Source organism: Micropterus dolomieu, linkage group LG21, assembly GCF_021292245.1.
Source record: "Micropterus dolomieu isolate WLL.071019.BEF.003 ecotype Adirondacks linkage group LG21, ASM2129224v1, whole genome shotgun sequence".
Classification (NCBI taxonomy): domain Eukaryota; kingdom Metazoa; phylum Chordata; class Actinopteri; order Centrarchiformes; family Centrarchidae; genus Micropterus; species Micropterus dolomieu.
In genome coordinates, this window is record NC_060170.1 from 3,514,829 (window position 1) to 3,535,920 (window position 21,092).

General features: G+C 40.8%; 1 protein-coding gene across 3 annotated transcripts; it reads right to left on the bottom strand.

Moving 5' to 3' along the window:
- Positions 1-131: 131 nt before the first annotated feature.
- araf (A-Raf proto-oncogene, serine/threonine kinase) lies at positions 132-21,065 on the bottom strand. Of its 3 annotated transcripts, none has more exons than XM_046034132.1 (16): positions 20,938-21,065; positions 19,313-19,527; positions 18,134-18,237; positions 16,002-16,104; positions 15,673-15,827; positions 14,521-14,622; positions 13,554-13,698; positions 12,873-12,900; positions 12,602-12,732; positions 12,235-12,437; positions 11,786-11,962; positions 11,319-11,365; positions 10,726-10,844; positions 10,042-10,173; positions 6,037-6,171; positions 132-5,586 (listed from the first exon to the last, which is right to left on the bottom strand). In XM_046034132.1, the coding sequence occupies exons 2-16, from the start codon at positions 19,421-19,423 to the stop codon at positions 5,446-5,448; spliced, it is 1,833 nt and encodes a 610-aa protein (XP_045890088.1). In that variant the 5' UTR covers positions 19,424-19,527; positions 20,938-21,065; the 3' UTR covers positions 132-5,445. The 3 variants fall into 3 exon arrangements, with proteins under 3 accessions (XP_045890088.1, XP_045890091.1, XP_045890089.1); XM_046034135.1 differs by lacking the exon at positions 20,938-21,065 and adding an exon at positions 20,863-20,880; XM_046034133.1 differs by lacking the exon at positions 20,938-21,065 and adding an exon at positions 20,270-20,409.
- Between the last annotated feature and the right edge of the window lie 27 nt (positions 21,066-21,092).

Sequence of the window (21,092 nt, forward strand, 5' to 3'; positions counted from 1 at the left end):
GTAAAATATTTTACTTCCAGTTTACCCTCAACATAAATGTTTGAAACGTTTTTAAGGAACTTCTGTTAAACTGACAAACAATCCACTTGAAATAATGCAGAGAAGACTGTACAAAAAACTTGAAAACAAGGGCAGGTAACACAGATGACTTTATTTAAAGAATAAATCCTGCATCAATATTTAAGACAAACAAACTAAAAAAATACTAAGATTTCCTTTACACTTTAAAATAATTTTGTTCTTTTTTAAACCATCACAAAAAATAGAAACAAGTACAATTTGTGTAATTAAAAAAATGTAACTGTACACAGCAGAATATACCATTTATTGCAAACTGAACACCCCTGACACCTCAGAAACTATAAACACATGTATTGCAATTCACCTAGAGATATGAAAAGACAAAAAACAAACAAAACCTACTCTGGTACAGCTCTCTCATCCTCTTCTCTGAAACAAACAGCTGCACAAGTCTGGTCTCCCCTGTCCAGCACAGTATCTTGTGTGTACTGAAACCATTCAGGTCCATTTAAACAGGGATTTCCAATACCTGTGGCACTTTTTACCTCCTCCTTTAGATACCAGATGCACCACAGTCCTCTTTGGGAGACAACTTGTGAACACAAAACTGAGCCAAAATGATTTAATATCCTCTAAACCGGGAAATAGTCTCCACTACAGCGAGTCCCTCCGAGTGGTGGCGCACTTATGACTTTGATTCACAGAAAACCTGCTGCAACATTATTGTAAAGCACTCCTGAAATATTTTAAAAGACATCCTGTCCTTGCTATTGCTGAAAGGTTATAAAAAGCAGCTCATTTAGAAAAGATGACCGTAGGCCATTCAAGCTACACGTACATGTTACAGGAGACGCTCAAGTTTAACACACCACCAACCATATATCAAGTTACTTTTACAGTATTTTGAAGTGTTGCCATTAACAAATGCTATCGTAGTGAAACCCTATGAACAAAAATGTTGCTTAAACATTTTATACCTAGTTTGTGTTCAAGATGGTTAGAAGAACAGCCCTAACAAATGCCCCTGCAGGAGACGGCAACAGATAAAAGCTATTTGGAGGAGCAGATAGTACCGTGCCTAAAAGAACATTCTTGTTAGAGAGAGTGCCCGGCGATTACGTGAATGTTGCAAAGAGTGATCTCTCGGTAAACATTTAATCCACCTCAAAGAGCCACGCTGGCAGATGAGAACATCTGCAAAGACATCAATAAATAAGAGAAAGACAGAAAAAAAGTCTTTCCTAACTCTTGTTCACAAATCCCCACCCTAAGCCCCGCTGGCAAAACCAAGGTCCCCACCACGATCCACCGATATAACTGGAATGAATAAGTTAGGGTGCCCAGCCCCCATTTTCACAACACTAAAATATCAAAAAGGATTAATCAGGATCTGCGGTTCATTGTTAGCGACTGACACAGACGTTAACATCTGTTCTGCTTAATGTTCAGTCACATCACATACAATATACAGAGAAGCAACGCCAGTTCACAGAACACCACCTGAAACATCACCTTCACAGCTACTGCTGCTAGTGCCGCTGCACTGACACTCAAGTGTGACACTAAAAACCGTATTCAAAACTCGTTAGTATCATAAATCTAATACTTCCAAGATTAGCTATTCCACCAGAGAGCAACCACTGTGCAAGGATACGAGCAGGTGACCAACACTCATGAAGGAAACTGTATACTTAAAACATCAAAAGAATAGCTACCTCAGCTGTTATTTTTAAATCCAGGAAAGGAAGAGAGCAGTCACACACAAGAGTGTTAAAAATAAAGACAAACATGTCAGTGTGGGCCCTCTGGTTAAAAGAGTAGATACAATCTGGAGGCAGGTGTCGCTCCACACTCAGGTTGTTGGGTGAAAACAGCCATAACAATGTTAACCTACAGTTACTTGTCTGATCTGACTTTAGGGTTACGTTTAGATTTTTTCAAGTCTATCCTACCTCAGTTCTCACATGCCATACCAATGACTTTGTGATTGCTGTAGTCATTCCTCCCTTCATACTGGCCATTCTTCTAAACACTAAGAAATAGCAAACAAAATCCACCGACCTTCTGCATGTAAATGACTCCTACAGTTAAACCAAAGCTGAAATGAGTCTTCAGCAGTTCTAGTTAGACAAATCAAGCGGATGCTTTCATTCTGGCAGTAAACTTCAGATTTCTGCACAAAACGTGAACTGGATTTTACAGTGGAGTCACATGAGGGGATTACTATACGACACATAGAGGAGGAATGACTACAGTAACCAACAACTCAAGGTGCACTTAGTATATGACATTAAAGTTAGTATCAGGACTAATGCTGCTTTAATTACTAAGCCGAGATTCTGTTTTGGAATATTGTTTTACTTTGCAGCACTTTTCAATTACTGTCAACAGATACTTTATCATCATTTAACAAATTACACATTTGTTCTATATTAGTTCTTCTCTCAGAATTCACCATTTCCATTCAGGAAACTGAACGTACTGACTGGCCATCAGGCCTGAATCTGTGACAGGAACCTTTACTCAAATCTGAAAGCGATACACTGCACACAGTTGGTACACAGTCGACTGTCTGGTTTAAAACCATGTGATTGAATTATTATGGCTTACACATTTAAGGCATGATGATTTCTAGTGAAACCAAATCTAAGTACATACAGCAGGCATCTACTTATGTGATAAATAATGAGCATGAACCCGACCAGAATCCCTAACATCGGTAGTGAAGGCTCTAATGAAAGAGCAGTGTCACAGATCACGGGAGCAGCAGAGAGGGAAAGCAGCCCCGGGCATGTAAAGGAGACACCAGCACAAAGTCCCTCCACCATGTACACCTCTAATGGTTCCACATTGGTGTTTAGTGCTTTTGCATGGGATTAGGTTTTATAATCCATGAGCGGGACCAGCATGTTCTGAAAAAACTCCTAATTACTCCCAGTGATGACTTAAATCCCATAACGCATTTTGTTCTCGACAGGAGCAGTGTTTGGAAATGAAAGGACTACACATCAGTGCGAGGAGCACAGAGATGTAACTCCTGAGGACTGCTCAATGTCATCCTTTGATCATAATGCAGCAGGACTAAAATACAAGAGCCATGCCAGAAAGCTCCGCACCATAAGAGCCACCATAATTACCTGGGAAGGGTCTTTGAGCAGCTGTAGCCTTTAATTTGACCACATCTAATAGTTACACAAGGCAGCTTGTTTCATGCATTTCATCTGAAGTCAGTAATCTTTACAGTATACACCGGGAACATGTTCCATCATGAAGCAGTACACCCGAGCACTGAATGTTGGCGGGGGCCAAACCCACTCTTGAACAAACTAATCCTCAGGAATGAATGGAAGTGTCTCCCTCACAGGCCTAACAGATCACACAGTGAACAACATGATCAACAAGCCACTGTTTGTTTGACTATCATTCTTCTCCAGAGGTGTGAGAGCAAGGAAAGGTGGGCAGTGTACGGACGGACTAGCCTGGCCAAGAATCCCCCTGCCATCCTGGCTATCAACAGACTTCCACGCTTCCTTCTTTATATATCCAATTTAGCTTCATGACAATTACACCCTCAATGTTTCCTGGTCATCTACAGCTGTTTAACAATGACAAGCACAAACCAACAATTTGTGAATTTGATGCTAATTGCCGATTCATTAATGCTACTCAACCTTCCAGCTGGCTACATGAGCATGGGCTCACTGGCAAAATGCCATTTTAAAAAGGGGCATCAGAAGTGGGTAGGGCAGACATTTATAATTTTCTGAAACAGAAAATCCGACAATCATGCCAAGTCTTTGGCCCAGTGAAAAAAGCAGGATCAGAACATCTCTTTCAAGTTCTCTTTTTCACTCTTCCAGTCACTGTGCTGTAACAGAGTGCAATGCTGTGGACGCCTTCGAGGAGAGGCTGTCCTAAAAGGCACGCCATCAGTACGAATCATCACATCGAGACTACAAGACTCAAGACAGAGAATTCATCACAGCAGGCTTTCCATCCTGCCTTTGGGACAGGTGAACACATATGCCGTTAGACGTGGTCTTACGACACATCTTACGGTCTAGTTATTTTGAAGCACAATGAACCCTTGTGTATTTGCAGAACATTACACTTCTCACGCCTCCTACAGTGCGTCTGAATTGGAGCGACTAACTAACAAAGGTACTGGCAGTGTTAATGCATCTCAAACAGCTACAGTACTAGTTTGTGTGTGTGGGCATGCATCTGTGAAATATCAACCTGGTGCAGTATTTGAGAGCATCAGGAATAAACTTAAGACTAGACTGCAAAAGACTTGAAGCCTTGTTTCTGTATTCCTATAGGTCTCATCTCCGAGGTGTAGAAAAACACTGACCAGAAAACTCATTATGTAGCAGCAATACAACTAACCACTTACATTAAGACTGCAACTTACTAAGGTCTGTTGAGTCCTCATTAGGCTAAACATGACATCATTTAAGAAAACAATATAAGTGAAAGCATGATGGCATTCTGGATAGACTCATGAAGGGAAGTGAAGGAATAAAAAGCCTTGAGGGTTCCCTGTTCTTTGAATCTGACCTTGTGCTCTGCTGAGAACTGGCAAAAATAAAATGCTTGGGAAAACCTTGAAAACGTATTAAAATATTTTGGCTTGGAAATGTTAAATATCAGAATGACAAGATGCATGATCAGCCAAACCCTTCTGTATACACTGCAGAGATATTGGTCATAACAATTTAATCCTCAGTCTGACCTTATTACAACAAGCTGAGAGGAATCCCAGTGGAGAAAGGTAAATAACATTATAAGTAACATGAAATTATTTGTTTCAGAAATTCACAGCATCTGAAAATGGGGCGTGACACTTTTTTTTTAGCTTTTAGTTACTAAAACCAGTTGAACTTGGCCTGTTGGCCAGGTTTTAAGACTCAGAGGTCTAAGTGAATTAAAATGCATCTCTTTACTCGTCAGGCAGAAGTCTGGTAATAGAGCTGAATTTGGATCAGCCAATTTTCCCAGGCCCTGCTGTTCAACTCACATCAAATGCCCTTTTGGAGTTTTACTTTTATTGTTTATTGCAACATCAATAGGAACTGACAACTGAGCGCCTCCTTGAGGAAGTTATTGATAAAGATCCACATACTGACCAGATGCATTTTAACATGCTTCTAGATACAGTAGATACTTATTAAACCTAATGAGCAGATCTTTGTCACTTGTATAAAAGAAAAAGAAGATTCTCTATTCGACTAATCAATGTGTAACGGTTATGTCTGCAATTACTAAGTTCTGAAATTGAGTGCTGCAGCTCCAGGGCTCTGAAGGGAGAATGAGGTGGGGGTCGTGGTCTGTCAGGACAGTCAGCCTGTGGCCTCTCTGAGGCACTGGGATGCTGTGCTTTTGGACAGGGTGATGACCTCTCTGCCGTGTGCTGTGAGGAGCTTAGAGAGGCATCAGCCTGGTGGTGTGGAACAGGAGCGGGTTCAGGTCCTCAGCATGGACGGCCCGATGGAGTGATGGCTCAGAGCGACTCCGCTCGATTTTTGGCAGCAGGTCTTGAACCTGCTCAATGGCTACCAGGATCTGATGAAAGAAAACCAAATGTAAAGGCAATCGTCAATAGAGATTTAAGTATTGTGTTTTATACATGTTGTGGTCCCACTCAAGCCACCTGGCCTACTTTAATGTGTTTCCCATTTACAGACAATTGCAGACATGCCCAATGTAATGAATATTATCAGTATTTAGAAAACAATGACATTTCCTTTTAGAAGTACATTTGTATGGAACACTCATCCTTGCATGTCCACAGCTTTTTTTCAAGATATGACGGATGAAACTCCAGGTAGTAGTAGTTCTAACAGTAGCTCGGACAAAAGAAAAAAAAGCAACCCCCAGTGTTACAACCCCTGTGGTGTAGCACCAAAGAAAAAAAAAAAAAAAAAGAAAAAAAAAAAAACTGTGGCCGAAAGCAGCACTACCCGACTTTTGTGGGATCCGTTCTAGTACATGTGTAACCTTTACTCTTCTCACCTGTGGAAACAGGGGCCTCTCATCACGTTTGAACTTCAGGCAGTCAACGATAAGCCTCTTCATTGACTTGGGTGAGGTACTAGACAGCTTACTGAGGTCTGGAGACAAGTAACCACGCCCAACCATAAAGATTATCTAAGAAAGAAAACAAAGGAGGACACACTTACTGAAATCTGACAGTGCTACTCATGTCGGGGAGTGGGGCCAGTTACACTAACTAATAGGGGTGCAACGAGATCTCGCAATATTATTAACATGATATTTTTAATTGAGATGAAAAGCTGTCTCACGATATCAGCATGACAGAGTGTGAGGGTGAAATTAGCACACAAGATGGTGCCGTCACTTTTAAGATGTCTGTTTGGCAGCATTTTGGGTACAATTTTACCAGTCCAATATTTCGTCATTGCAGATTTCTTAAAAGTAGTGTTAAAATATCATCTTGTCCTGTCACACCACTACTAACTAATGTGAAAAACAAAGATGATAAGGGTTGCAATGTTTGCCACAATGTTTAAAAGCCTTTATTTGATTCAGGTGGCAAATGTGAGAAAGTATGTGTTTCTCTCCGTCTTTTGGTTAGTCAAACTGAGTGAATTCCTTCTGGATGGACTGCCTTGTAACATTAGGCTGGTTCCAATTGGATTGCTTATCAACGACTGAAGGGATGATTCGCAATTTGTTTTTCCTTGCACTGATATTAAGGTGATTTTTAAATCACTATCAGATTATTAAGTTTCTAGAATCTGCACCACACTGCAGTGTTTTTCATTCAATGATTTTTGTGGTGACACAACTCGCTACAATATCAACGCTGACTGCAACATACTTAGTAGTAAAATCATCGTACATTGTGGAGCTGCGCGTAGCCCATAGATTCACTCAGCACTTGCTCACTACCTCTCCCTCTCTCACAAACACACTGAAATGGAGCAGTATGTTTCTAGAAAAACTTTTGCATTCAAGATAACTGAGTAGTAGTAGTAGTCTATTTTCTTATCCCAACATCAGAATTAGAGCCCGACCGATTTATCAGCCAATATGAGATAATTGCATTTAATCTGTATCGGCCGTTTGTAACAGCAGATATGGGACTATTAAAAAAGAAACAAAAAGTCAGAGCCTTCACTCATGTCATGGATGTCGCATAGTTTGCCCACCAGAGGGCGCGCTGCAGCTCTCCTGTTAACAACACTGCCTCAAACCACAGAAGAAAACAATCAACGACCGGAGTTTACCGGAGCTTATGCTGCGTTCCATTTACCTCGGAAGTCGGAGCTGGGAATGACGTCACACCTGAGTTGACGGCGTTCCAGTTAACCAGTCGGAAAACCCTTCGCTAAAAACACTGTAGCAACACGTCCACAGACAGCTGTATGACAGCACTTTGTGTACGAACATTTATGAGTCACAAGTACACAGAAGTGCTAATAAACAGTATAAACTACAGCTTTCTCTAACTGTTGATACCCCAACAGCCATCTTGGATCACGAATTAGGGGTAGTGCGGTTCTCCCGACTTTCCAAGTCGGGATTCCGACTTAAGGGGGTGTTCCCTTTGAAATTTTGACCTTTGAACTCGGAAATTCCGACTTCCCATGTCAACTGGAACGCACCATTACACGCAGCATTTAGAAACACGCAGAGGGCTGTGTGAGCGGTGAGTCGGTCTTTTGTCCAGTTAATTACATGACTTTAATGATTATAATAAAAACAGACCCAATCACTTCTCTTCTCCTGAAAATATTCATGACTTGCTAACACCCCCATTTTTCACAGCCCTCTCCCGGCTTCCTCCCGGCTCACAGCAGGTTAACGTTACGGAAGTTGGGTGTTTGAAGCTACGCTGCTGGACAGACGTAACTGTACATTTATTCTGAAACAGTGTAGCGGTTCTAGTGAACGGTCCACATTTCATCACTTCTAAATATTCTCTAAAATCACATAAACGTTACAGCAGCTAACGCCACCCGTTGTTAAATTAGCCACAAAGCTAATGCCTTGTTTATCAGTGGAGGAGCGCTAACATTAATGAGCCGTTAATCTATAGTTTCTGGTGTATTCTAAATATATCTGCGAGCCGCTTGTCTGCAATGATTAAACCAGAGTGGACATGTAAATAAACGTGAGCTGAACAAGAAAATAACACGACTTCCTATAGCTCCTCTTTTTGTGACGTAGATGTGAAAATGTCAGAGCCCTAACGGCTCTGGTTATAGTTATAACATTAGATAAATGAAATCTCAAAGTTGTAGGTCCTCGTTGTAGACAGTCATGTAGTATCAGATGCGCTCAACAGCAGCAGCAGCATCATCATAGACAGCATGATTTATACCGATGCGAAATGGTTTCTTGTAGCTTTGGTTAGAGAGAATGCTGTTAAAGGGATGAATTAGATGTGAATATGCTACTGTTATGGCCCTGGGGTCATATTTTGTTTGTTTTCATCTCCCCCTGCAATGTCAGCTGTTCTCCTCCCTTAGAGTGTGTGTATGCAGGTAATGGAGAACAGGTGGGCACACTGGATTGGTCCTGCAGAGCTGATTGGAGTCTCCTGATTGGTCACCTGGATGACAGCAGCCATCTTAAGCCCCACTGACAGGAACTCCTCTCTATCTGCCGTTCCTAACCTGAGCCTGTGTACTGTGTGTTATGTCTGTTAGTCGTGAGTAGAGAACTGTTGTGATTAGATGAGATTTGTAAGTGAATATGTGTAAGTTAGCTTTGTAATTCTGATGGTCGTTGACAACCTTGTTTTGTTGGCTTTAGCCATTTTGTTATATACAGATATTTCTTTGTTGTAGCTTCCTTGTGTCAGCTACTAGCAGTGTGTAGGAGTGAGAAGCCCTTTTTGTTTGCACCATTTTTTCTCCTGTTTTTGAGATTAGAAGCCTGGTTTAGAGCTTTGTCTTTTCTTTACTTTCTGTTTTTGGTTTAGGAAAGTTTTAGGTTTATTAGATTGTTTTGGGCACTGCTCATCTCTGAAGCTAATAAAACTGCTAAATTGTATTTCCTGTGTTCTGGCCTTGTTTGGGAATGGGAAGAGTGGGAAGCTACACTTTTATGTTGCGTCCAGGACACCCCTAGACCTTGGGACGTAACACTACAATGAAATTATGGCAGATTATGTGTAAAGTGAAATACACATGCTTATTCTCTCTCACTCTCTGTTTACAGATGGCTGAAAAAGTTGCATGGTGCAGCAACAAATATTTAATGATGTGCAATTGTTTACTTTTTGAGACTAATCTATTAACATAATCCATTTAGTTAAAGGTTTTATAGCCCACATACATACCAGCTTTCAATATCGGCCTGTTCTAAGTGTAGTTTTACACTTAGAACAGGCCGGCTCCCAAAACCCCATATCGGTTGGGCTCTAATTAGAATACAGCTGGGTTGTCGAAGTTAGCATGCTGTACATAGCTGTCATCGATTGCCACAGTTATGGGCCTTTCAGACAGATCACGACTGCCGCACTGCTTCAACATGAAACCCATAATTTTCATTGGCTTGCGCCGCTCCGTTTGTTGTTGTGTCGAGCAAAGTGCAAGCGCAGCAAAGCGCAATGCTTGGCAACCTCGCGCGCACGCCGTAAACAAAGATCAAAGTAGTTGAACTTGCGCTGAACCCTAAAGCCAGCGCATCATAAATCGCTGTCTTTCTGAAGGGCCATTACGCGGTAATTCTGAGGGAAACACTGTACAGTGCATTTACTCAGTGCAGTTTATCTTAAAGCTAATAAGCCTGTTTCTTCCATGCTGGCATTTCACTGACTTGCTGCAACGTAACACCGCCCCCTGGCGATCAGATCGCCAATCTGTCAAGTAGAATACATGACCAAGCTGGAGGTACAGCAGCCCTATCAGCGGGTAAACCCAGGTATCTGCAGTGGTGGCTGATATTTCTGATCCTTCAAAAAGATGAATTCCATTAAACAGATACTCCGCTTTAGACAGTGTCTGTGTCATGTTAACACAAGGAAGAGTAAAAGAGTCATGTAACCTGGTCTCTGTTGTTGATATTGGAGTAAGGCAGGGTCCCTGACATCAGCTCAAACAGCACTACTCCGTAACCGTATACATCAGACTGGAATGTATATGGGTTGGCGTCCTGCATTCGGATCACCTCAGGAGCCTTAGGGGGGGAAATAACAAAACAAAGAGGGAGAAGACACTTAGTTTTTGTAATGACCTGCCAAGATCTCTGGATCAATTAAACATTACTGCTTATGCTAATGTATCTGTAAAGTAGGCTAAATTAGTGTACATCTTAAATATATTTCTTCACATAACACCTACATGTATGGATTGGAAATACATCCTAAAAGCAACTGTGGCACAGTATCTTCAGTTTGAATGTAGTGAGTCAGGCTAAGCTGACTATCAACATTTATGTTAAGTTTGCCTTTTGTTGTTATCTAATAATATCAAAGGTATTCTTTAATGTCATGATAATCACTCATTTAGTGGATGTCTTTGTCTTAGGGCTGGTCTGAATGCCTTTTTTTGAGCTTGATAGTAATTAGGAATAATCAAAGCTTCGCTCGGTCAGGTGCATGAAAAAAAACAAAAAACACCTAAATATTCAAATCTCAAAATTGAAAATCGAATGTGTTCTCAACGATCGAATTTTCTAATATTCGGGTCGAGCCCCAGAGTAATCATATACAGTGAAAGAGAGCCTTACCATCCAGAGAATGGATCCACTGGGCTGTTCCACTTGTTGAGAGCCACTCCACCGAGACTTCACCGTTGCCAAGCCAAAGTCACCAATCTTAACAGTCCAGCCCTCGTGTAGAAAAATATCTAGCGGCAGTGCTCAGGAAATATTACAACAGACAACTGGTGTACATAATCATGGTATCAGTTACCACCAAAACAAGCAAGAAATTATGAGAAGTGAGAGGAGTAGAAAGGAAATGATTCTACAAAAGTGAACTTATCAAAGTGCCAACAACATTCATTTTATTAACAAAAACTCTACTCCCGAGGCTGTATGCTTTGGATCATTCAGACTGTAAAAACAGGGCAATGTGTCTCATACTGTTCACCCAATATGGATGGTTCCACCGTTCATTACTTAATTTTGAATTCAATGTACTAGAAAGTACAGATACAACATGTTTGCTCTATCCTTGTCTGTCTATTTAAAGGTTATTTTTGGTTAAACCTTTGCGAGCTCCTGAACATGGTGTTCAAATTTGGAAATGTGTTATCAGTGTAGTCTAAGCACAAAAACCAACATGCTACAGTGAGATACTACTGACAATACAAGGATACTGTTTGATTTCAGATCTCGATGAATGATGTTCTTTGCATGAAGATAACTGAAAGAGATGACAAATCATTAGTTTCACTTTTTATGGGGAGAGACAGACCACCAAAGACTTGACTCCACTTGATGCATCGTGCACAATTTGAGAAAGCCACAGTCTTAAGTCATCAGCTTTCTCAGAGGCTCTCAGTATTAAGTGTCCCCTGCACTGTCTGACTATCAAAGCCAACTTCACTTTTCAGATGAAAGCTGAAATAAGTTTGACAGATTTAACACTTTAGGGAAGTTTACAAGATGTAAATGTGATGCATCTCATAAAGCAATATATCTCTACCAACCATTCTTACAAAGTGCACATTGTGTACTGGAAAAAACAGTGAATCCTACTGACACTTGATGTCTAGTACTTCAACATGGGTGTCAGTGGTAAGCAAGTGGTAATGCTGAAATGGAATCTAGCAGCAGGTCTTACTCCATGCCCTGTGCTGTCTGTCTGGCCACATCAATGCGACGCATAGTGTCAAACTTGGTTTCTGAGACGTGCAGATGGCGGTACAGGCTGCTGCCTTCACACCACTGTGTGATAATGGCAAAGTTGGGCTTAGTCATGTAGCCCATGAACAGCAGGATGTTGACGTGGCGGGTCTTCCTGCAGAGAACAGAAATGGTAACAGCGCAAGAAATTTCATTTTCTGATCCACAATCTGATTAAGATGACAGTACAGTTATTGAATCATTGTAATTGAAAGTTAAATTAAAAATAAATGCAATAACAATACCAACGTGTGTTGGTTGAAGTCAGAGTGGGGCCCACAGAGTTATAATGTCCCACTAAATTGGTTAAAGCGTATGAGTATATAAAGACTATGAATATATTTTTCCCTGTTATATAATGTGTAAAACACAGACAGCACTTCTCACCGCAAGACCTGCATTTCATTTTTGAAGGCCTGCAATTGCTCAGGTGTAGGCTCTGTGACTTTAAGGATCTTGATTGCCACGTCGCCGTGCCACTTGCCCTTGAAGACTGTTCCAAAGGAGCCAGCACCTATTCTCTTCTGAATGTTGACTTCCCGAGAGTGGACCTCCCAGTAGTAACTCGAGTCTCTGTAGCCCCCTCGGTGCTGAAACAACACACTGAATGTTATGAACTACTAACTCACACCATCAGTAAATCCCTTTACTTGGGATTTTTTCACAACCAGTTTGTGAAATCGACCTTCATGGTTTACTCTCTTTAGACCTGAAGATACCCAGCGACCTATGAATGAGGTCAAACACCACGTACCACTTTCTTTTTGTCATCAGAAGAGGAGGGCTTGCGCTCCTTGTGGTCTGAGGGAGACTTGGGTGGTCTCCTACCCGGGGAGCCAAAGGAAGATGGTGGGCTGGTAGAGGGTTTTGGTGAGGGCTCGGGACCTGCAGGAAGGAAAAGGCCGGACAAGAGAGTACTTCAAAATGACTATAATACCACGTTATATTACACAATACAAATTCTGAAAGATAGGACAAAGATAAGAAATATTTAAAGAAAAAAAAATTATAATCTAAAAACATACCGATTGTGTTGTTGAATTTTAGTGCTTCCTAAAAAAGGAGCAGAAACACAACATTATAAATTCATATTTGAGAATTAGTGAAGCTAGAGTGAGGGACTTTTACATATAAACAAACACCCTTGCCGAACAAGTTCACACAGTGCTGGTTAAGCTTATCGCCACCAGGTCAATCTCTCTGTATTTACGGTATACTGGACTTTTTAAATCTGGTATCTGTGGCGACATTCCAGTGCTGGCAAACCGGTACTGAGGTGTTTCATGCCAACCTGCAAGGACTGGTTTGCCAGAGCTGACGGGGAAGCAACCGTAGCGACAGCAGCAACTCAGTTTGGCAGAGCCTATATGTCATAAGCACGTGTTGACCTTGTAATTATTCTATGCAGGTTTAATACACAGGTTAGTAAAGGTGTTGATGTCAATGGTTTTTGATGCCTTTGTAAAAGACAAAGACATTTTAAGCACTGGATAGCTGTGAAAACAACTAACATGCGTTTACACTGGAAGCAAAATAGTCGATATGACAAGCTGGTCAAAGCTGAGCATATCTGGTATGTTTCTGGTGTGATTTTGGTTTTACAGGAAAGGTTTACCTGTTGTTGTTATACATTACACAGTGAATGACCACATACATTAGATACAATCGTATCCTCGTAAAACAAGGACCAATACCATAGCACTGACCTCTATAATGCTGGTACCAGCAGGGCCCACTGTGCTGACCATATGAACATTGGGAGTGGAGGTGGAGCGATGCCTCTGTAGAGACTGGCCATCTCCACCCGGCATGGGGAAGCGAAAGGCAGAGGTCGGGGACAGAAGGTCCATCCTGAGAGGTAAATAAAAAAGACAGATAAAACTGTCACCATTTGTATATGAATCAGTTTCACAGAGTAATGCTGGTTTCATGAACAATGCAATGCGAGCGTTGGGCGGCCAACAGCTGCTGAGCTATGGGGAGCTCTGGAGGAGAGAGCCTGGGGCAACACCGCAGTTAGACTGGATTCTGCTCTGATAACATAGCAGTTTACCAGCAGGAGGAGCTCAGAGGATATTGTTTTTATTAAATTAACTTTTTACTTGTAATTTTTGGGATTTAAACCTGTGTTTCCAGCCCCCCTGTTGCTAGAGCTCTGTGGGACTACTTCGTATTTATACAGACCGGACACAACAGGAGATTTCTTGGAGAAAAGTAAGCAAGGAAGTTGAACTACTGGGTAAGTTCTGAAAATGTGTGTCCGTTACTTGATCCCAGCTATTTTTGTTCTTTACTATGAAAGAAGTTACTATAGCATAGCCCTGAATGATCCAAACTCCATTTGGAAAACAAGCATTTTAAAAGTTGTTTGCTTATCAACTTGCTGACAGACCTGACAAAGCATGACTTAATATTTTTGACAAATCGGCATTATGATGGGGTTATTTCAGCATCAGTTTAATCTATTTATTACAACTAAATCAAAGCAAATTGTTTATTTTGGGTTTATACAGCTGTAGTAATCTATGGTCAGGTTGTGTTTATTCACATTAGTCCAGTCAAACTCGCACGATAAACGCGATGAGAATTTAGAGTTCGCGTTGTGTGTGAAATTGGTATAAGACTAAACTGTCCTTTTAATTTGAATATAATCTGTTTAATATGGAAGCTTACCCAGGAGGCTCTGGGGTTAAGGCTAGGTTGCTCTGTGATGGGGAATTTTCTGGCAATATTATCCGTGGTGGGTACTCGTCTGTGCAGGTACTGGGATCACACCTGGACAAAACACAGGGGAAGGGGGATGAGACAAGACCAAAGAGACATAATGAAACAAGGTGTCAAAGAACACTCATTTAAGGACTTCAGGTTATGTGAAATTTCTGATTTTTTAGGGTCATTTTTGCCTTTCTTGGACGGTGACAGCTACAGAGTGAGCCTGGCAAGGCGGAAAAGAGAGAGGGGAGGACATGCAGCATGACCCCGGGTTGGAATCAAACTTGGGCCGCTGCAGTAAGGACTCGGCCCTAAAAGGTATGCAGTCTATCAGGAGAGCTACCAGGGCGCCCCAAATTTCTGCTTTTAACCTGGGCTCCCTCACTCAAAAGGTAAAACCCAGCAAATAATCAAACCACAAGCCATGATCTAATAAGCACACCCGCTGAGCAATTCAGTGGTTGGTGTTGATTCTGAATCACAAATTAGTTGACAGATTCAGCGACAATGACAATAATTGTTAGTTGCAGTCCTACTAAGGAGATGATGAGACAGACATTGGAAACAGAAACACGGATTACATCTCCACATATCGTCACAGATGACATAAAAATCAATGGTGGTATAAGAGATGAGCTGATGTAATAACTATCAACTAGTAACAATGTTTTACACCATCATGTTCATCTGTTAATCCTTCTTATTGGATAAAGGCAGCATGTTTCTCTTGATTTGCACCCAATCCGTCTTCATTGTAGCGCCAACAATGTTGATGCACTTTCTTTCTTTAAAGAGTGCACAGTAGTCTTGCCTTATTCTTCATGTCTCAATACCCCTGTTTTTGGGAGTGTGAGTATACGTTACCTCAGAAACAGTTCTGTAAAATCTAAAAATAAAACATGTTTTATTTTGATCAAATTCTTCTTTTCCCTTCCATCCTATCCTTGCTAAGGGTGGCAGCTTTGCTTAACAAACAATGGCTAGTTGGAAAATAACTCTTTTCGTTGTTGGCATCATATGACCAGAAAGGCACTTGGAGCCCTTATGCAAGTACACTCACTAATAAAAGTGAACAGAATCACTGTTATACAGCACACTTCTTCTCCAACTCACCGTTTATTCCATGTATGCATATCCACACACACAGTAGGGACCTTGCTACTGCAGTGCTGGTGAAATTTGTAGCCGCATGTCTGACATCTGAAGCCGTTAAAAAGAAACTTGTGGCAAAAATCACAGTAAGCCAGCTTGAAGAAGGTTTTCCGTACCTGCACAGTTAAAGACAACGCAGTATTCACTTCTACAGCAGTAATGTTTAAGAACATTTAGGAAAAACTTAATCAAGAACCCAAATATAAAAAGGTAGTTACTATCAGACTGGTATTTCAGAGAAGCCATAAAAATGTATAAACAGCATGTGTGTGTGTTTGTCAGCTACTTACAAAGTTGTGCATGGTGAGGGGAATATCATCCAGCACTTCGACTAAAAGCTCCTCTCCAACAAGAGGAGTGATGTCTGTTTCCCAATCTGTCAGCCTCTTACGACTGGAGCGGCAAAGACATGAAAAAGTAAAAAACTTTAATGAAAAATAAAGTTTGTACATATTATCTGTTTCATACAGTTCCAAACCTGCTGTGGTTATTAATGGTGTTTAACTTGAGACTTATATAGAGGTGAGGGGAAAGGGCCTTCAGCATTGGTCTGAATCATCCTGCATCATAAACTCATCTCTCTTGAAAAATGAGATCATGAATATCGGACAAAAATAATAATTCTGTGATAAAACACAGTTAAACCATATGACATGGAGTGAATTTTTGAGATACACGAGCAGTCAGGCGATCAGATTGCTTGCAAACAGTTTGTCCAGATGATCTAAAGCAGGGCTGAACGATTTTGGAAAATAATCTAATTGCAATGGTTACCAATATTGCAATTGCGATTTAATATGCAATTCATTTTTAAGCTCTTTACCTCCTGTGTTATTCAAAACAGACAAGCAGTAAATCAGTGTATAGTATGACCAACACAATATTAAATAGATTAAACATACACTGTTCTTTCTTGTAGGTCAGACCTGTGCTATGATGAAATTAGGTGATGCATGAATTATTATCATGAACAACGGTGGAGAAGAAATATCAAATTATAATAATATGAGAAATATAATTTGAGAGTCAAGTCATGGCATTAAGTAATATGGTATAATATCATCAGGTCGACTTACCTACAGACAAGAAAAACAAAGTTAACCAGTGTGAACTGTACTATACAGTAAGAGCTCAATACAAAATCCACAGTTCAGCCACCAATGAATAAGTCTATCTCAAAAAAAACTCAGTTTGAGGTTCAATTCAAAAGTTGGCCAACGCAAATAAAACGTGAGGCCACTTGTGTTTAACAGACAATCTTAGTAATTCTCCGACAACACCGGAGTGCCCAGACTGTCCCTCTTTCGGACTTGTGTGTTTGGTTTGAAACACCCAATCACAGATATTTCCTGAGCTAGTTGGTGGCTGCGTTTGTGACACAGGCCCCGATCGCCACAATACGCTTACCTTACTACATGGGTCTTTCTGTTGTGCATTTTTCCTGTCCGTCAAAGCGGCGGATGGCCCAACAATTTCACCCTCCACGAAGTTACCCGTGGGTGTCGGGTGCTACTTTCATTCCCTGTGCTTCTGTCAAGCTTAAGGCCACTGTACAACAGCAAGTCAAGGTACAGCGTAACGTGCGAAGTTGATGCTTCGTCTGCAGACTGCTTTACTCTCATGTGACCAAAGTATAATCGCAGCCTTTGTGATTAGAAAATCTCGTTTTATCATATTGCGATAATATTGCAAATGCAATTAATCGTTCAGCCCTAATCTAAAGCACTTTATTTGCAGGGAAAACTGAAAGTGAGGGCACCTGAAATGTTGACAATAATCCCTCATAGCAAACTGCGTGCACTGTGTGTAACTATGTTAAGCAAGTAAGTCAAAGTAGGAGAGGCCACCGCAATTCTAGATCTCAGCAATTATCTTAGTAAATGCAACATTATTATTATCGGTGGTATTCAAACTGTAAACCGTCTTTATTTCCTCAATACACAACCCTAACATTATTAGGCTGCCACCTGAGCATCTAGCCCATCTCACAGCCGGACAACTGAACGCGCCATACACACACACACACACACACTTTACCAAAACTTGATAGTGACAAATTGCTGCCAGGTGCCAGTAAAAACACATTTTTTAAGACGGGCATTAACTATTTTTTAAAATCAAAAATTTTAAAATCGTGACCCATCCCAGAAAGTCCCTTTAAAATGTATTGCAAATATATATATTTTATGTAGGTACTCTATTTTGGAGTAGGTACTGGTTTTGCGCCATACTTCATACGCTGCCTTCAGTATTAATATTGCACCAATTGCATCAACAAACCACATTGTACAATATGCAGATCTGAGACTTACGACAATTGTTTGCTGTTGCCTCTTGATCATTTATGTAGGCGACGAGAAATGCAACCCATTATCCCTATATGGTGTGGGAGGACATTCAGCAGTCAATAATGCAATCTTACCCTTCCAGAAGACGAAAGACAGCACAGCAGTCTTGGCTGAGGCCTCTCACTTTGAGCGCTTTATCTAGACTCTCATGCACAGTCTGTCCTTGACGAACATTCACCTGAGAACAGGAAACTGTACATGAACACCTGTATTTGATTTTAAATTACATTCAATTCATTCACAGAGAGTACTGACAAGCAAAAATGACAGTTGCACATTTTGCACAGTTTGGGACTACAGTAATCCATGTGTGACAGAACTTCAGTCCAGTGTACAGATTACACCTCCCCACCCCCACACACAGATAATAATACATTCCTGTTCTGACCACAACAAAGCTCTTACAGACTAAATTGTGGGAGGTCAACCACAGCTGCTGGTTCCATATGGAACATGTCCTCGTATTACCACACGAGATGCTTCACAATTATATGAGCATTTCTAACATAGTAACACAAAACAGACTTGGTACATAGTATTGTACATTTGTTCATTGTATATAAATAACCAAGCAGGAAAACTGGAAATTGTGGTTTGGCAGGATTTCATTCAGCCAGTAAAGTTCTCCCGGCTTCTAAAGTGGAAGAATGCACTTGTATTACTGCGTTTCTATCTGTGCTGGATGAGGAGACTACATGAAGGGATGCATATATCTACATATCCTTTTAGCAATATTTTTCTAATGGGTTGTCTGCAATATGAAAGCAAAGAAATCTACTCAAGTTTTACTTAAGATGCATGAAAAGTGGACATGCTGAGGTTTACAGTTGTTCTGCATTGTAAAGCTCGACACAGGGGGGAAATAAATAATAAGAAGCACATATTGTCCACCACACAATATTAACTACCATGCACAATGATCATTATCATGTTACAATTTAGCACAACGCCACCATGAAAGAAAATTTAGCAGCTATTTTTCAGAATACGAAAATAAGACATCTATGTCTGATAGGAATAAGTCAAGCAAACAGAAGATGGTGGCAGGAACCATCTGTGAAACCTGACACCAACTGTCCACTAGCTTACTCATTAACACGTTGTGAATGATGTCAAATTTTGTGTGAGTAATTACACTTTCATAGAGGGGATGATTGTCAACCATCACTTATTAATCTAGTATAGCATACTCATTTATATTTGCTGAGATGCTCTGTCATTGATAAAGAGCAGTATAGAGCTCATCATCTCACCACTGTCCTCTGTTTGTTGGGGAGGTAGACTCGGATGGTGCCCCCACCTCGGGGAACATCCTCCGGACTAGTCTCCCCCGAGGAGGAGTAGGAGGAAGAGGTGGAGGACATGATGAGAGGCAGGAGGAGCTGGGGCACGCAGCACTTAGACACCACAATGTCAGAAGAGCTTCATGCACAGGGGGATCCAGACGAGTTAGCCCTTTACTTACAACCTGCAACAACATGGACATATTTGAGCTTGGACACAATTTACCTCGTGTGTAAATAAGGCACGACAAATAGCATTTTCTGTACTAGATGCCCCTCCAAAAGCAACCAATCAATTTCAGTTGTTTTCTTAATTTAAATTACAAATATACAGTATTTCTAATAATTTGCAAATGCAAAATTATACGTGGATAACTGGCAGATTTGAGTTGTTTATGACTATTACATTGTAAATTAAATAAATACAACTAGTATGGAATAAAAGGAAGGACGAGGGAGTAATGTACCTTTAAGTTACACTCTCAACACTGCCTTTATTTGTGTGGAGATAATGTGATGCCAAAAGCTATTCAAATTGCTGACAGCTGAGCAGACATGGCTACATATCACACATAACAAGAATCACTAGTCTGATAGCAAGCACAACCGACTCGGACAATCTTGACTTTATAACGATAACATTACTGAAAACAATATGTTTGTTTGGTGGATACATCAGATAAACCACAACGATTCGTGAACGTTCCCAGTCATTCTAGCATAGGCAAACAAATTTATCGCTGAGGCGGAAAACAAATAACAGTAACTGCCGGAGTTTTGAAATTATTTCTGGCGATACAAGAGGGAATGGCACGTAACAACGTTACCGGATCTTTAACGTTAACTTACATCTTTGTAACAGACAGACGCCAACGATGTTTAACTAACAGCTAGGATTAAGTTTTCAAACCGACAATATTAACTTACCCACTTGGAATTAGACCAAGGATTCGCTAGGTCAAGGTTTAAATTAATGTGGACATGAAGAGCTGACAGTCAAAGTTGCAAACCCGCAAACTTGCTAACTACTCGCATGATGCTAATACTAGCTGACGTTAGCCAGTTAGCTTAGCATGGGATTTGCCTTCTATGCAATATGACATTTCGGCTTTAGGGAGGCCATGTTTCACTCAGGGCGCCAATTAAACGACTTTGGCTAACTACTTTTTAAAGGTACTAGTAACGTTAAGTAGGTAAGAAGTGGCATGACGACTATATAAAGCTAACGTTAACGATGCAAAGTTGTTAAAGTTTTTGTAAATTCCTGTCAGCTCGACTTGAAACTGTGCTAGCTAACTTGGCTTGCAGAGTGCTCACTGAAGAGAGATTATCTGGCTAACTCAATTGCTAGCTTACTTTACTATATACAACATTAATGCTACTCGTAGCCAGCTAACGTTAGCCAACTTGCGGGGTTTACCACCGCGTCAGCTTGTAAGCTAACGTTACTTCTTGCCAAAATACACTAAGTTACAGTGACTTATTTAATTGACATGCGTAAAATAGCACCATACACTTACTGCTATACATCTGTCAGGGTAACAGAAAACCTCCTTCCGTGTTTTAATACAATTTGGATAGAAGTAAACTCTTACCTGTAGCAGCCATCTTGGATTCTCTCAATCTGAAGTCGGATCTGTCAAGAACTTCGGGGAAAGCGGAAAACATCGGATATTCTCAGTCTTCATTGGTTGATTTTTGCAGCTGCGTTCTTTTATTGGACAACACCAGCTCTACATGCAAGAGGTGG

Excerpts from the sequence above, each read along its gene's own strand:
- araf (XM_046034132.1), bottom strand. The coding sequence starts at position 19,423 with ATGTCCTCCACCTCTTCCTCCTACTCCTCCTCGGGGGAGACTAGTCCG. Across the intron at positions 18,238-19,312 it reads CCAACAAACAGAGGACAGTG|GTGAATGTTCGTCAAGGACA; the intron begins GTGAGATGATGA and ends TCCTGTTCTCAG. Across the intron at positions 10,174-10,725 it reads GTGGATCCATTCTCTGGATG|GCTCCTGAGGTGATCCGAAT; the intron begins GTAAGGCTCTCT and ends TCCCCCCCTAAG.